This window comes from Myiozetetes cayanensis, unplaced genomic scaffold (genome assembly GCF_022539395.1).
Source record: "Myiozetetes cayanensis isolate MyiCay16 unplaced genomic scaffold, myiCay2020 scf10, whole genome shotgun sequence".
NCBI classification, from domain to species: domain Eukaryota; kingdom Metazoa; phylum Chordata; class Aves; order Passeriformes; family Tyrannidae; genus Myiozetetes; species Myiozetetes cayanensis.
This window is the reverse complement of record NW_026086605.1, coordinates 29,639,766-29,657,628: the sequence shown is the minus strand read 5'-3', so window position 1 is coordinate 29,657,628 and position 17,863 is coordinate 29,639,766. Positions and strand designations below refer to the sequence as shown.

General features: G+C 38.5%; 1 protein-coding gene across 2 annotated transcripts in view; it reads right to left on the bottom strand.

Annotated features, from left to right (window-relative positions):
- Nucleotides 1-17,863, bottom strand: part of BICC1 (BicC family RNA binding protein 1) — a 101,420-nt gene that overhangs the window by 56,449 nt on the left and 27,108 nt on the right. For both annotated transcript variants that reach the window (XM_050340676.1, XM_050340684.1), the window contains exon 2: nucleotides 11,755-11,801. In XM_050340676.1, coding sequence (XP_050196633.1) covers nucleotides 11,755-11,801 — 47 coding nt within the window. The remainder of the gene's footprint in view (nucleotides 1-11,754; nucleotides 11,802-17,863) is intronic.

Here is a 17,863-nt window from a genome sequence, read left to right as displayed (position 1 = left end):
GTCTAGCTGTAAAAGCAGCTGGAAGACAAGTTTTTGGCTCCCTTGTATTCCAGCTTGAATAGTTTAGAGTTTAAGCACTTTGGGGAGTTTTTACATTAAGACAGCAAGAAATTATTTTTTCTTATGTTGTATTTTTTTAGCTGATTTTGGATGGAAACTGGAATGTCCTGAATGCAAAAAACCAACCAACCAAAATGCCCCCAAAGCCCAAAAGCATTTCAGAATTCAAAGGAAGTATTTTACAGGCAATGGATGAATAAGAACAACACATCTAACAGACCTTTCTTCATTTAAAATAAGCACATTAAATCAAAGTATTATTCTTTATAGTTACTGTTGGTAAATCACCTATTTCTGACCTTCCCACCTTTGGGATTTGTGCATCTTGGCCTCTTCTGCCTCAGTTGGAGGAGGATATAGAAGAATATATATTTATTTTCAATACACAATACAGGGTTTTTCAGATACCCTGAATTTTTCACGCAATTAAAAACCCTAGAAAGTAATCAAATTGTATGCCCACTGGTGATTTTTATTTCTCTGCCCATGTCTTATTTCTAAGACATTTCTTTCCTTTGAAGTTTGCCCCCATTTTCCTCCGTGCAGGTAGAAAACAAACAAAACCACCAGGTTTCGAACAGCAACATCAGTGGCACCAGACATTTACACTTAAACATTTGCAGTACTGCAGAGGTGCCTTATTGCCTACTGCCAAACAATGGAAATCCTGAGGCAGCACCTCAATTCTGCGCTACTTGGGGTGTTTCAGGCTCCAGGTCATTTCCTGTCAGCAAACCCTGCTCGTGAGCCAGTTGACAAACACTGACAGCTGAGCATCTTGCATGAAATATTTAGAAGACCAGTTCAGTAAATTACACAAAAGAAAGTTAAGCTGAATAACTACAGGTGATCACACCCACGAAAATAAAAATCATGGTCTCTGAGACAGCACAAAAACACAGCAATGGATGAGAAATAGGGACCTAGGCAGTGATTCTTCCAACAATTAGCTCTTCTAAAAGGGAACCCACCCCTCTGGGGTACTGTGGGCAGGTCTTTCTCCTTCAGCAGGTTAAGTGACAAAGCAAAAATAACATAGGGACAAATAATTCCATCCTTCCAGATCCTGGTTTTTACTCAGAAACTGCCTCTGTGTGCAGACAAAAAATTTACCACAGAGCATACAGTCAAGACAGGACCTAAACTGGATTCTGAATTACCCTTAGTCATGCTTATGCCATCCTCAACCCTGCATTTACTCACCTCACAGAGAGCATTTTTCAATATAAAATCATATTTCTAGCAGGACAAAAAGAGGAATGACCAAAGAAGCAGCTAAGTTAGCAGCATGAAGTTAAAAGCCTGATGCAATGCTAGTGCAACAAGTCAAAGGAAAAAGCAAAAGGGGAGGAGGAGAAAATTAATGTGAATTAGAAATTCACTGAAGAATGAGACAAAATGTAGATGGCTGAGTTACATGAGCAGCCCTCCCTCCCCTCTAAAGACCCACAACTGCAAGGATTGAGTTCTCCATGAGGTAGATACTGGGGAGGAACTGGAAATGCAGGATAGACTCTGTTCATTTATATTCATGAGCATACCTTGGAGCAGCAGCTCTAGAGAATTATTATATACAAATTTTGTTTTTCTCACTACCAAAAGAACTCAGAGTCATAAACAGCCCACGACATGTACCACTAGGAAGCAAGTGCTTCCCAGTGTAACTGTGTTCAGTTAAAAATTGCTGCAGAGGAGAAAATCCCATGTGTGAGGGCAGGACAAGGACAGGGAGGGACAGAGAGGATTGGAAAAGTGTTATTTACATGAGAATAGAAATTCTGTAAGGAGATGTTTGGTAATTTTGTTTTGAAATTGAATCTCCATCAGGTTAAAGAAAACACAGTAATTCTTTAGAGATGACCACTGTTAACTAACTCTGTGTAGGGTAACTTGCACCCAATCAACACTCCATAGCTGCTGAAGGGAACGTGATGACTGATTTGTTCCATCACTGTATCCATCCCCGCTTCCCCATCTGGGAAGGCCATTTTTGCCAGATACAAAAACTTGTTCCATCAATTTTATAGGAGACAAAGATGAGAGTTATTGTGCAAGACAGAAGGGGAGAGGAAAAAAAAAAAAAGAATAAACACAGGGATACCAATAGTATCCTACCAGTATCATGATAATGGCCTTTCAAAAATGTTTCCATAAACATGGAGTATTAATGGGACAAAAGCCACAGAAAGTGAAGGGCAACTCGACAAGTATTTTTTAATCAAACAGAATAGGAACAGCACAAACTTGCTTCCTGAACACAGCTTTATGAATCATAAAGAAAACTGGGTTTCTGCAAAGAATATCTAGAAGTTTCAAGTTTCAGTTGATCAGCAATTTTAATCTGGACAACAAAAATATTTTTCTTTCTAAGAAGGAGGCACAGACAAAAATCAGTTCAACATAAATACAGTCACAGTTTTGATGCAAAATCTGCTTGTAATTGATAAGACAAGAGTACCAAGCAAAGGGATTAGTTATCCAATTTACTAACTCTCCTCCAAAAAAAAGTGCCTAAATTCAGTATTTAAGATTTCACTCATTACAAATTATGACATATAAATTAGCATTTCAGAAAATAAAATCATTACATGTTCAATCTAATTCAGTATTAGCCAAATCAATGAGTACGTGATAATTTTCAAATCAGACATCAGGATGCCAAGTAAGAACACACACACACAAATTTTAGGAGTTTCTGAATACCTGGTTTGAAATTTTCATCTTCCATCTTCTGCTGTGAGAGAAGTTGTATTAGCTCCCTCAGTTTTTATGCATTTACAGCTGTATAAACAAGCTTATGTTTATAGATTATTTGAACCATGGAATATAATTTGCATGAAAATTAAAGAAAAATATATTTCTATGTGAGCAGGAGAAGACCTGAGCTGAAGAGCCACAGCAGACAAGTAAAATTTTAAATGGGCTGATACTTATTTTTTATTTCTTCCAATGCAGAAGGGGTGATGCAGCAGAATCCGAGAGGATGACTAATCCCTGAGCATGAGTTTTGGCAGCAGGAACAGAGCAATGGGTGTAGCTGGAACCAGAAGAAGTATTATACTTGATGGTTTTTTGTGTTTTGGAGGGTTGAGGGGAGGAGAAAGCAAGAGAAGAACAAGGGTGGGAAGGACGAGCAAGACACAAAGAGGAGTTGTGTGAAGTTCCCCAGGAACTGCCAGAGCGAATGCAGAGCCCTCCAGAACTGGGGAGGCCACAGGGAGCCAGAGCACATCAGTGGGACTGCATCAAGGACTGCTGGGTTTGGCAGGGAAATATGAGGAATGAAACAAGTTAAGGGAGATGACAAAACTTAGCCCAAAGCTTGGGGCAAATATGTAGCTCTTGTGGAAGTCTGGCCAACATTTTGGATACAGCAACAGATTTGCATTCCAAGCCTTGTTGTCCAAACTAGAATTCAATATTTTTCAAAACTAATGCTTTAAAAAGAAGTTATTACCACCACCTTTCTGCAGATAGGGGTGAGAGGCTGTTCCTGAGCAGGAGCAGTGGCAATGGCCCCCAGGCTCCCACACATTCCAGACTACAGCACCACCATCCAGAGTTTGCAGTCTGTGCTCCTGTGCACCAGAAAAACCATCTCCTTTGCAGAGTGGAATCACAGCCAGAATTATGCTACAAAACACAGAAAATCCTTTAATAAGTTCTCTTAATTTAGATTGTCAGGACTAGTAATATACATGTATGCGTAAACTGGTTAAAATACACAATGAAACAATGCATAGGGAGGATGTGGGTGAAGCTCCAGTCGTGTGTCTGTACAGAAAGGAGCATTACAACAACAGTACCTTCCCAGCTGCAAGGGCAGGAGTGACCGTGTATCCTGTAGGATGGGGCCACGTGATTTTCCTGCTTTATATTCCAGTAGCCAGAAAACCCAAACCCATTTTTAGAAAATTATCTGTAGGTGACGACCACTTGGCCAGTCCTTCTTCCCTGATTTCACCTGTCTTGAAAAATATTTAAAATATTTTAGACACTACCCTATGGAATATGGATAAAGTTCAGTACTGCCATGTTTTTGTTCATGCTTCCACTCCAAGCCATTTGTTTCAATGCTGCAGGAAATTCATCTTCACATGCTCACTTGTCCATCTTTGTTAAACTGGTTTTTATTTCAAGTTTTCACTAAATGCTAAAATAACTTCATTAAAAAAGGCATTAAAGCGGTTTTAAATTTTCCAACTAATCTAGACTGACGTATAAAAAGGGAACAGAAGGCTTGCCTGTTTCCCATTTGCACACTGCTAGACAGCTTCATGTCAAGCTAAGCAAAATACCAACATGCTTCCCTCCAACTTCTCATGACCAACAATTTTGTGGTCTGCATTTACAGACTTTGAGACTTCCACCAAGCAGCAAACAGGCTGTTTGTTGTCAAGGACTATATCCTAGCCCAGACTGACTCAAATTTGCCATCTGCACATGATATTCACAACTATTCCTTAAGACTTTATCAAGAACTAAGGCAAGCATGTGCAGGATGAAGAGTTAGCAAAACTAAAATTAGAAGATAAAGTCCACATGATAGACAATGTATTTATGTATTTATTCATAGTTTTGATAAACTTGTATCAGCTGATAACACCTAAAAAAACTAATAAACAAATTATGTATGAAAGCAATAAAGGCAGCAGAGTAAAATACATCAGTTTTACAACTCAGACTTCCAGGTTGTACATAAAAGCTCTAAATCCCAAAGGAGGGAACTGGGAAAGCTACCTGTGTGGATATAGCTTTGGAATTTATATTGTTTCCTTTTCCAGCAAGGGATTTTTAGCCTGGAAGGGATGAGAACACATGTATGTATGCACACACACACACTGCATCTCTTTTTAACCTTCACTTCACCTGAAATGAACTGAGCAAGATCCTTCTTAAAACATGGGTCTTGTTAAAGCAAATACTGCGGTATTGTTGCTGCCCAAAACTGCATTAAGTGAACCTTCTACAACAAGAACATTTACAGAACTTTGTACTTCATTTAAAAATACAGTAAATAGAGTTAAGTGAGAATAATACTATGAATCACATTCCTCTACCCGAGAGAAACATTATACCCCTTCATTTACTTGACTTGAATGTTTTGTTTACCCTCAATGGAAATATCAGCCAAAGGCCAGGGGTAATACTTTTATTTTAAATAAGTGACAAAGTATAGTAAAAAAATGTAAAGGGGTTATTCAAGCATGCAAAACAACTTAGTTATAAATGTATCTGCGTGTACAGCATTTATGAATTCTACACAAGTAGTAGCAAGAAGGGGAAATTCTAAAAAAAAAAAAAAAACCAAAAAAAAAACACCAAACAGGTATTACTTAAAATAAGCCCACAGAACACTTAAAACAGCAAGATGCATCCAACTCTCCTCTGCAATAGCAGAATCAGCAAGTCTCCTCCCTGCAAATCACAAACCTAGTGTATATTCTTAAGTTGTATCATTCTCATCTTCATCTTCTATTTGTTCCTTTTTTCCTTTTTTTTTTTCTCCCCAGGGAAGGAGTACAAGCATTTCTGAGGAACTGAAATCCCTCTTCTGTTTTAAGGGAGGGTTTAATTCCCAGAATGAAAAGCATTAAGCATCTCAATTGAGACTGTGGTGACAAATCATTCCTCTCCTGCTTCACAATGCAAGATACCTTGCACAAAGTGTTAGGTATAGCAATAAAGTGGCATAAAATCCAGCTCCAAGCAGTGACATATAAAGAGCCACTCACCATAACAGTATGGGATCAAAATCTCCACTGTTTCTGGCCAGGGGAATTATTCACAAGCAACCTGTCAAGGACAGTTGTTGGTTTAAGACTTTTACCTGCACTGGGCACTGCAAGGACGAGGCCCACCAGAGAACATTTTGATATTACAGGTCAACTCTCGAGATGGTGCCCAGAAGAAACAAAAAATTAAATGAAACAATAAACCCTTGTAATTGCTTCCTTACCTTGACAGAACAGTCCCTATAACAGAGACAGGATGAATGCAGCTTCCCACAAAAGTGAAGCCTTCCCACCACTTAGCTCTGCCTGAACTAAGCAAAAAGTTAAGTAAGCATTCTAGATTTACCTTTGTAGAGAAACTGATCCAACCTAAACAGTCCCCTTTCTACTGGGTGTGGTTTTGCCAAAGGGGAGACAAACTTCTCAATCCCAAAACTTCCTGCAAATGCTGACTGCCACTGACATTCTTTCAGCCCTCTAATCCACGCCACCCTCTCTCCCAGCAGTCATTTCCTCTTCCCAGGAAGCTAAATGAGAGGAAGCTCCCTATAAATTAGAAGTGCATGCCAGTGTTCCCAGCCCAGCCCAGCAAAGCCGGGTGTTTCCAGCCAATTCTGGAAATGTATGGCCTTAATATATCCTTGTCACATGCCATGAGCCAAACTCTACATCAGGAGGTTATTTTAATGCTAATGCACAGACTGATTTCTACCCAGGAAAAGGAGAATGAGTTCCTCAGTTCAAAACTGGTCCTGTGGTTGAAATAGAGACAAGACCCACAATGATAATAATGTCTAAAATCACCATGGACTCACCATGTCTCACCAGCAAGATAAATAACACGGAGAAGAAACCGATAGCAGAGCGGTTGCCATTGGAATTGGGAATATGGCCTCAGGGAAACTGTAGCTATAAATAGGCAGCTTGAGAAAAGTCATGGATGAAGACACATGGAAAACCCTTCAGAACTCGTTGCTGAACATGGATAATAATTAGCTTGAGACATCTTAGTCTCAGGTCAATGATTAATATCTTCAATGCTTGAAAGTGCCCTAAACCACCCACGTTTGAAGCTCTAGATACATTTCATGTTCAGAGGCTAAAGAGGAAGACTGATAGACAACTTTCAGCCTGACCTAATGCAAACAGAAAAGTAACTTTTTTCAGCTAAATTTATTTGTATCAGAATATACTAGCTATACTTGCAGACATATTAACATATATATCAACAGTGTCCCAATATATTCATATACAAGAATTCTAAATAAGTTAGGTTTGCCCCAGATCAACACGACAGATATTTTTCAAAGATACAAGAGAAAATACACAATGTTTCAAACCAAGTTTTTTTTCAGTCTCAGATAAGTAAACAGTGTTCGAGGCAGTTGCCAAGAGCCTCTTAAACAAATGAAAGGTAATGCACACTTATTAGTAGCTACTGCATACAGAAAAACTTAACAGGAACATGCTTAAAGATGCAGTTAGATATACCTATTTTTCACATCTTCAAATAATTGCAGGGTGGTTTTTATCTTTTTTTGGTTGGTTGGGTTTTTTTAAATCTCTTACTGATACTGTTTCCAAATACCTGCACTGAAAAGCCAGCTGGTTTTAAAGGATGGTTTCACCACGAAGTGCTTCCAAAATGGCCTCAGTGTCTCTTAAGGTGCTAATTATTTAATAAAATCAGAAGCTACAGTTTAAACATGTTACAACTACAGGACAGGAAGGGAAAAAGTGGAAAAAAATAAACCCAGAGAAAAACCTTCTAGTCTTTCTTTGCACTTCTGAGATCCCAGTAATTAACAGAAGATATTTTGGCACACATATGCAACATTTGTCCAACTGCAACTTCATACTTCCATGCATGTTTATAACCCCTTCAGGGAATAAGAGTTTGCAGTCAAGAGAAGCACAAGCATTTAAATGCACCTTTTGCCTAAATCCAGAGATATCTTAAAACCCCCAGGTACCTGCAACTGGGTAAATGCATAAAAACACCATTTCTATTTGATTAAAAAAAAAAAAAAAAGGCAACAAAACCCCAAACTCAATACATAAAAGGTAAAATAATCTCAAACACTCAGAAATGGTAAACCCCACAGTATATTGTGCTTCCCACAACAATCAAGCTCTGCAAATGAACTCCTGAAAGCCGGGAAAGCAAGAGCTGAGGAGCCCCTCCAGGAATACTCCAGAAGCCCACGACTAACACGTACACACCGAATCATGCTGAGCTGCAGAGCTTAACTCTGACCCAGAGTCAAGCACTTGGGCAGAGCACCAGGTGTGCATCATTCCCAGTCACCACTTTCTGCACATGCAGTCCCACATCAGCCCAAGGACTCCACCCAAACCCTACTGAACCCACAGCCTTCACCTATCACCCACCCCACTGCTGACAGACCCTGGATAAAGCTCGAGGTGCACTCTTGTCCTGAGAAATTTCAGAATGAAAGTTTACCATCAGCACTAAGATTGCCAAGTGTTTAGGGAAAAAAAAAAAAACAACCCAAACCAAAACCTTGATGATGCAAGAGCTGAAAACAAACCGAAATGATGCATTAAATTCCCCTCTGTCCACACGGCCGACCCTCATCTGTTTTGGATTATGAACTCTTCAGGGCAGAGGCTCACCACCTTCTTACATTTTGTATAAGAGTGCCATGTGTATCTACAGTGCTACATAAATTATATGTTCCTTGGAACCATGTCCTGGCTTTGTCTGGGAAAAAGCACTGCTTGCCTATGAGGCGTGAACCAGATGTTATGGGACTTAATGGAAAAAATCCACCATCAGCTGAAAATGGGCTTTGGATCAAGAACAAGCAATAACTTATGTATTCCTCTCACAGAATAAATTAGAACAACAATTTAGAGAACAGGGTCCACAAGGATTTTTTACATAAATAGTATGTAACACAACAGCAAACCAATCCATATTTATTTAAGATTACCTGTCACTGAACTGCAGGTCCAAGAGCTCTAGAGAGAAAACTATCCCATTATTTACTTATTTCTTGCTAAATTATTAGCAGTTCTCCAGTGGTTTCTGCAAAATCTGGATTAGATGACGTTAGTGTTGTTTCAAGTGAGGGAAACCCTAAAACTTAGAAATATCAAAGTGTAATAAAGTTCTCAGATTTTTTAAAAAGACACTACCAAAAGACATTTATCTACTTTTGACTTCAATTCAGGAGCAGAGGAAGAGGTACTTCATCACTTGATCTTCCCTGCCACGACAGGGCAGAAATATTAGCTGAATTTTGGCCCTTGCAGCTAAAAACTGGGGATTATTCTGTAACTCCACCAAAAACTGCATTAGATGTGCTTGTTTCTGTTAAAATACTCAGTGAAATAATGCATTTTGACATCTAAATTGTTATTATTAAACTCCGAAAGTTAAAAGTTGATAGGAGCAGTTCACATCCACTCAGAGTCTGCTTGATTACAAAAATCCAAAGTAATACTGCCTTCTCATGTTTAAAGACCAAGGAAAAGACTACTTAGCACCAAACCCCTGTATTAACTTCCTTTAAATGTCTGAGAGATTCATTAGGGCATACTCTGCATAGGTCAACAATCCAGGCTGAGTCCCTGACTTCAGAGAGCATGTGAGCAACTTCTGTTCCTCCCAAGGAGAAGCTAATTAGGAGCTGAGCACTGTTCTACCCTGAGAAGTCACAAATCAGACCAGCAGCCCCTTCCAGAGCCATCTGCCAGCACTCACCCCAGTACCAGCCTCCTCTCTCCTCCCTCTTGGTCTGCATGTCTTGACACCTTCTCAAACCTTTGCCTCGTTACTTGTCATTTCAACGTTCATATGTAAACTTGTTTCACCTCTCACACCACTTCCACTCAAGAGTTAACTCCAGTGCACTGAGGTTAGTTCATCAGAAAATACTATGTAATAATATTATTTGCATTATTCATGCAAATTACACTCTCAAGTTCTTGATGTGTCTCTTGAATGCTGCACTTCCCCCCCCTCCCTGCTCCACTCAAAAGCCTGCCAATAATGTCCTGAAGTCTCGTTTCCAAAACTGCTTTAAAAAAATGCATGTGCTATAGTTTCAAATTTGTGTCAAGTTCCTGAAGTATCTTGCTGCCTTAGTTTGCAACGTGTTTTTAGTGCTACAAATCACTTTCTTCCTCACTACACAACCTGAAACACGTGAAAATGTTCTTCATTTTACCTCCAGATACTCTGCCTTATTCAATTCACATGAGAAAGGAAAAAGGTTAGGTCTGATTAAAGGAAATTGCACAGACAGAGACAGTGAGTAAGCTATGAGCAACTGTCCAAAGATTTCTTCCAACAAAAGAAAGCTCAAAGAAGATAGGTTCCATCTGGTTTTACTAGCTTTACTATTGTGTATATGTACTTAGAAACTTCAGGAGTCTGCACTATTGAGCTGATGTCAAAATGAAGCAGCTTGAACCCATGGCAGCACCCACGCTGTGCCCATATAATATCTGTGCATAAATATAACGAGATATTAATGCCAAGACAGTCACTGTACTATCAATGTAAGTAATGCACTCTTTTATTCAAATACTTCTAGTTCAGCACATTCTGCTTTCCTGTTGAATTCAAAACAGTATTTTTTGCTATTACAGTAATAACTACATAACCAAGGTCCATCATAACTGCAGTAAATAACCAGGCATCCACCTACACATGTAAAATATAAAAGTCACTCAATCCCATGCAGAGGAAATATTTTATCCACAGCCTCAAGAACTGAGATCAGATTTATACAAGTGAGAGAAAACACTGTGGTTAAATGAATAATGTGTAGAAGGAAGCACACGCTGCAACTATGGCTCAGTTTTGTTTCAGCAAGAAACCATGCATTTTGGTAAAGTCCTAAGGAAGAGTTATTGACACAATTCCCTCTGTGCACACTGATATTAGACAGTTGAGCACAAGCACCATGTTTGGAAAAGAATCATTGTCAGTCAAGAGCAACATAAATCTGAAGACTCCCACAAAATTCTTCCTAAACCAAACTTTTTGGCAGTATACGTACTCCTCCCCAACAGCCTTCATCAAAGCATCTGACAACCATGTGAAGGATGAAGTATTCTCTCCAATCTAAAGAGACCTTTTGGAAGTATCACTTATAAATATAAGGAAAACATGAAAAGTACAACAAAATACTTCAACGGACTACAAGTCAAAAAGGAGTGTCAAGACATTTCAGTATAAAGCATCAAGATAAAAGAGTTCATTGTTTTTAACAGTATGCAGATCTTCCCAAACAATTTGGTAATAATATTTTGCACACTACTCTTGAAAAAAAAACCCCAACAAAACCAAACAGCAACAAACCAATACCATGCTGCTTTGTAGAAGTTATTTCCAAGTCACTATTCTTGACCATGTTTCTCTTTGTAGTTTAGTTGCTGCAGGACTTTTTTTTCCTCAGTTCTTCCGTGTCTCTTGTCTAACCACAAACTTTATTGAATGACTTTGTGGATTGTGCATTTCTTTCTTAAAAGGCCTTTGCATTTCTCAACTAAATATTTACACTTTCAACAATATCACAAGAGGTTGCAAGTCAGTTTTTCAATAACAGGATGCAGCATTTATCCACAGAGAGAAAATCCTTAAGACCACCTCACAACATCTTCTGGATTAACCTACCCTGCTATCAAGTAGAACAAAATTTCACGATGCAAATTTTGACACTGTCAGTTAAGGAACTGTTAAAATTGTTAATTTACTAAGAGGTTGTTGTGAATGGATGACAGTAGCATACACCAAAGAACCTATTTCTCATCACATCCCATGCATGGCTGGTGGTTAATAGACACTTTAAATGACAAACATTTTTTAAAATGTGATCAATACAGTAGAAACTGCACATGAAGTCTAATTAGTTGATCTCATGAATGAGCAATGAGTATAATTTCTCCTCTAGTCAGCTGCTGTCATAGAACTAAAATACCTTACCTTCTGAAAAAAGTCTTCCCCACTTTTCCCTTTGCCCTCTGCAGCAGCTGTAAAACAAAAGCAAGATCTGGTCACTAAATACATAGGAGAAAGTTTACAGGCTTACATACAGAAATTCTCCATGAGTACATGTACTCTGGGTAATTTTTTCCCATGCAATAAACATTTGTCAGCAACTGACTAATAACCAGATCAACCTTTTGCAAGTCACTTGCTGAGTCCAAACAGATGTTTGCATTTGCATACTAGAGCTCTAACACACTGATGCATATTTTAGTTAGAAAGTACACATGGTGTAAGTACAACAATTCAGTCACAGTACATACTCTGCCATGCAGTTCTAACAGTAGGATCAAAAGACAGCTGGGAGGGCACAAGACTTGCTATATCAAGGTCAAAAACCAGAACCACAACAAGACCAAAAAAAAAGTCACGTTAAAAAAAACAAACAAACAAACCAGATCCTCTACTGTGCTGTTTTTTATATTGAAGTATAGAGCTACTGCCATTTGGTTTATCGAGACTGAGAAAGTGCTAAAAAATCTAAACACTTGTTAGTGCTGCTCAATACTGTGCTCACACCTCAGCAGCAGGACACAACATGGTTGTACAACACGGCTTGGAAGCTCACAGGAAGCTGTTGCAACATTCAGTGATTTCAAGAGCAAGACCTGAGTTAAGGGCCTGGCTCATCTCCTACATGTATTTAAACCCATAACTGCAAATTTAATGTACATGACTGCACTTAAAATGATACAACTGTTTGCATACATCTTATGTTGTAGCTTGTCTGTGTTCCAACCTGAGACCCAGCAACCAATTCAAAACACAGCAGCTCCAACTGATTGTGAAGAGGACAATTTCCTTTTCCCTGGAGAAAAGGATGCCTCTAAACAGAGTACTGGACTACTGGAGAAGCTCATCACGATTTTGCTGTATTTCTCATGTACAAACCAAACCTTTAGCTCACCCCACCACTGGCTTCAAAACTAAGTTTCCACTCCTTAGTTCTCTGCTCTCTTCCAATTACAAAAGCAACTCCAAACTCTTAAGCTAATGTTAACTCAGCTAACACAATTTAATAACAAATGCAAGTGAGCAGACACAGGCTAGAGGCATGAGATGACTTCTCATAGCCCAGAGGAAGCAGTGCCACTCCATTTGAAATAGGCTTCTCAAAATATCAATAACAACACTTAAATACCATGGAGGAAGTGCACACTAGGAAGTTTTATCTAGTACAGTTCAGAAGTTCATGTTATTTAACTCAAGTGGAGCCAGAGCAGAGGCAGCAAATGAAGCCTGTCCAGAGCAATTCCCGACTTCTCAATTCCACAAGTCTGAGTAAATAATGCCCTCTTCTCCTTCAAAACCCTGAAGTGCCTGTATGAGAACACTGGTGCATGTTTCACCAGAACAAGGTTTCCTGGAAGGAGAGAAAACAAATCAGAGAAGATTTCAGTTTTTCAGATTTACAAGTTACCAATACCAGCAGAAAAAAACCCAACCCACAACTTTCTTGAAGCAGCCACTTCACAGTGGCTTTACATGTCGCTTTACAAGTTTTCCATTAACTCTGGAATAGCCATGAAAAGCTTTTGGGAAGTGAGGAGTACTACTACACTACTTGCAGCAAAACATGGGACCAAGACTGCTTCTAATCAGAGGGTACAGGAGATAAACTGGAGATGAGAACATGACAGATGCAAAGTTGAAGTTGCACTTTTGGGAATAGACAGATCTTTTTGTTCCAGCTGCAAATGCCTGATTTCTAAACTGAATACAAACAAGAGATGGCTTAGATAATAGCAGTGATGCTCTGCAGGGCATTTAAGTAGAATGCTGACAAAGTGAATTCCAAGATTTTTATTGTAGGTTTATTTTTAATCTGAATCATCCTGGTGACCTGATTTACAGCTCAGCCCCAACAACAACTGATGGAACAACTGATAGAATCCAACAAGCACAGACAAAGTTAAGAAGAGGGAATGCAAACATCCTAAACTGGTTTCATGGAAAAAAACCCCACAACAGTACAGACAGGAGTGAAGTTGGAGCAAATGGCACTTTAGAAACATCTCCAGTTAATAACCAGTGGGTTTAGTTGTTACATCACGCTATAAAGATACCTTTCAACATATAAGATACTTTATGACAATCCATTTGTCAGGTCTCACAATACCTCTGAAAAGATAGGGAAGACTGTTTGGGGCTTTTGGAAAGACTGAAGTTGAAGGTCTGTACCTCAAAGCAGCTCTTCACATAAGAGACACACTGCAATATGGCATTTTGTCACTTCAAGCTGCAGCACGATTTAATGCATGAGGAGGTATCACTCTGACCATTTTTCATTTGGTTGTTTTTCTATATAAAGGTGATCTAGTCACTACCATCTCCATTGTGTACTGAACAAATAAAGTGCTCAGAACTGTGTCTTAAATTGAGTTACACTTAGACTGATATATTTCACTATAGAAGGAAAAAAAGTCTCAAATCTGGAGATGAAATATGTGAAGCAATATATTATGTTTCCTTTTAGGTTAGCTATTTTGCCTCCTTTTGCCCCCCTCCCTTCCTCCTGCTGTAATTCTTTGCATCAATTATATCTATTTACTCTTCCATTTAACTTCCTAAAGTTTCCTATTTTTCTGAGGAGAAATTACAGTTAAGAAAATTTAAATTTCAACAGCAGTTCATGAATTGTGATGCTACCCACAATTACATACATTTTCACCTATGTTTATTCCCAAACCAAGCACCTATATTTAAGGAAGCTTGCAAGAGGTGCGTGAAACGTGTCACTGGTCTTGAAGCCTTTCTTCCTCTCCAAAATAGGCAAAGGCAGTTCTAGCATTTCTGAAAACAGTAAGAGTAGCCAAAAACAAGGGGAGAGTTATCAATTTCTTTCATAATTGAGAGGCTAAATAGATTTTGTTCAACAAGACAAAGCCAGCATCTTTTGCAGGGAAATGAGCAAGAGAATCATTCCAGACTTATCAAATTTATGCAGAAGTCATTAAGAGCCCAAACCATTTACGGTGCTCACTGCAAGCAGCTGCAATTTAGTAAGCCATTGAAGTTTACCTCAGATCAGATAAACTGAGATAAAAGCAAACTTTAATTTGTGTTTAGGAAAAAAAAGTCAGCTAGGTCATCACATCCCAAGATGAACTTCTTTCTAAACAAATCCTGAGAGTACTAACCGTGACTCTGAAAATAAACTTCACTTTTGAAATACTGTATTGAGTTCTAGTAATTTACATCTGATGGATACACTCTGGCAGTTTATTTTAGTAATCTTACTAGTAGTAATTAAAATTTTACTATGAAACCAAGCTTTCTTCTAAAAGCATTAAGTTTCCAAGTTGTGAAACACCCAAGAGAACAAGCCTTTTGTAGGAGGCTGAGGGCACCAGCAGTGTTGTACCTGTGCTGCCACGGAAGGCACAACACAGTCCCATCTCAAATTTGAAATAAGCTTTCAGATTTTAATAGACAAAGTTGCACATTTTCTGACTTCGTAAATTACATTAATGATTCTCAAAATTAATTATTTCAAAATACCAGTCCAGTAACAAACACTAAGAAGTGACACTAATGCTCAGTACTTCAGTTACCATCACTAACCCTAACCCAGGAAATATTATGCCAACAAATACAGTTATCTAATGCTTTGCCAAATTCCACTTCAAGTAACTTTTAAGAGACACTTTTCAAGCTTTCTTCCTAGAGATGCAGGTCACTAGAGCCCCACTATCCTCAGCCACTGCGAGAATGCTTAAAGAGACAGGTCCAAGTAGTTACCTGCAGAAGACAAGACAAACTTTAGTTTTATAAGAACACTGTAATCAATCAAAAGTCAAAGTTCTTGCTGCTCTCCTTCATTTGATGGCAGAGCTTCCTTTGCAGCCACCAGGTCTAGCTTCATATCTGGCAGAGAAAACAGCATTTACTGGAAGAGGCCCCTGGTCTAACTGAGGTGGGAAGGGCAGAGGGGAGGAGATGTTTGGGGCCCCTTAGCTGACAGCTCTGGCAGCTGAAGCTCTTCAGGCAACCACAAATTCAGAAGCAGCAGACAAAATGATCCTTTTTGTTAAGTCTTGTCCAGAAGCACAGGCACATCTGCCTGCAGGACCAGGGACCATAAACAGGAGGCAAAAGAAAAAACAGGAGAAGAGCAGTTAACTTTCTAACAGCTCATTCTACAGCAAAAGCACTACCAAGCCCATGAAAGTACTCCCTGAACCCAAACAAATGTGCACAGGACAACTGCTCAGAGTGCCCCTAATGAGAAATAGGAAGGCATCAGTGCTTTGACAAGGTTCCCACACGAGCCCTGGAAAGCCATGCCTGGTTACCTGCCTTAGGAGACCACCCCACCCTTCTGCCAGTGAGGGGTCCCTGTCCCCAAAGCAGATTTGAGAGAAACCACAAACCAAGTATTAATTAACACAGTGTACTTGACTTCTGACTGGCAAATTGATTCATTTCTGCCAACCTCTGCAACTCAGGAAATATTGTTTTCTTAGAGACAGTATTTATTTCATGGTATTGAATAATTACTTCACCAACCTTCACAAAAACTGGGATTGCTTTTACACAAAATTGTAACATTGGTTTCAGAAATCCAGATGAAACCTATGTAAATGTGCAAAATAAGCATTTTATATTTTAAGCTATACTCTGTTTATTATAATTTCTTCCATACCATGAAATATTTTATATTAGGTTTTTGCTTTTCAAGACATATTGGATTGCTGAGGTTCCATCCAATACAAATATAAAACAGTTGAAACAGGTGTTAACTGTTATGGTACCCATGAAGTAGACCATTTGTCTACTTAATCACCAAATCATAAAAAAGCCCAATTGTAATTTCTTCTGAGTTCACATGGAAAACGGATTTGAACTTTCAGTTCAAATGTTATTTTATCATTTAAAAAATTATTACAATACAGATCATATTTTACAGGAACTGAACCCAAGACTCATTTAGAGACTTGACTTAATCAGTGTATTATCATAACGTTGTTAATCTCATACATCAGCTTTGTATCTTATTTTCCAAACTCTTGCTATGTAAAACTCAATGTAATATTTCTTGATTAGTGTCAAAACTTCTTCCTCTGTTTGCACTGAAAGACTACATTTTTAAAATAGGAGAAAAAATAAAAAGGCATGTTCTGCTTTTCAGGTCTCATCTACAATGAAACAAAATCATTCCTTCCATCAAAATACTCTTTAACAGGACAGATAATGAGATATTTTAATTTTAGTAAGAAACTCTAGAATAATATACCTGAAGGTAAGTACTCAATTTACCTTTCCTATCCACTGAACGAGAACTCATAACACTTATGTCAACACTGTCCTCATATTAATTAGGTTTGATTTTCTTCTGAAACTTCCATGGCAACATGCCAGCTACGTAACCACATTGATTTTTATTTAGTATTAATTTGTAAGTTAAATGGACAGTTATTTGTATTGAAAGCCAGAGCTCTTTCTTCAAAGTTACCAAGCTGTTATCAGACACAAAGAAACAGAACCAAAACCTTCTTTCATCGAACCAGAAACCACCTGACAAAAAGATTATGTTTTGCTGTGCACGAAGGCACACACTATCCCACACATACTCTGAAAGCTTCCTTATATCAAGCCAAGATAAAGAATTCCACCCCCATGACCACAGAGTTAAGCCAAATTGCTGAAAATATGCCTTTAGGAATAAAAAGATAGAGTGCACATTGTTAAAGAAAAAAAAATAAAAATCTGACCTTAAATTGAATTTGCTGAAATCCAAACAAAATGATTTTCCATTTTTCTTGTAATTGCAAAGCCAGTCTCAGTTCCAGTTTTCAGCTTAGGAACTAAGAAGTCAGAGAGACAGCTCAGCTAAAATGAACAGGTCTGGTAAGAGAAGTAACAGGGCCCAAACAAACAAGAAGTCTGCATAAAAAGTAGAATTCAAGACTAACAATTGGCTTTTCAATAAGATTACGTGTTCTTTTTGCTTTATTTCTGACTATAAACTTCATTAAGTAACCTGTTACACACAGCAATCTCAGTATTTCAGGCTCTTCAGTGGCTTCACAGATATGTCCAAGTT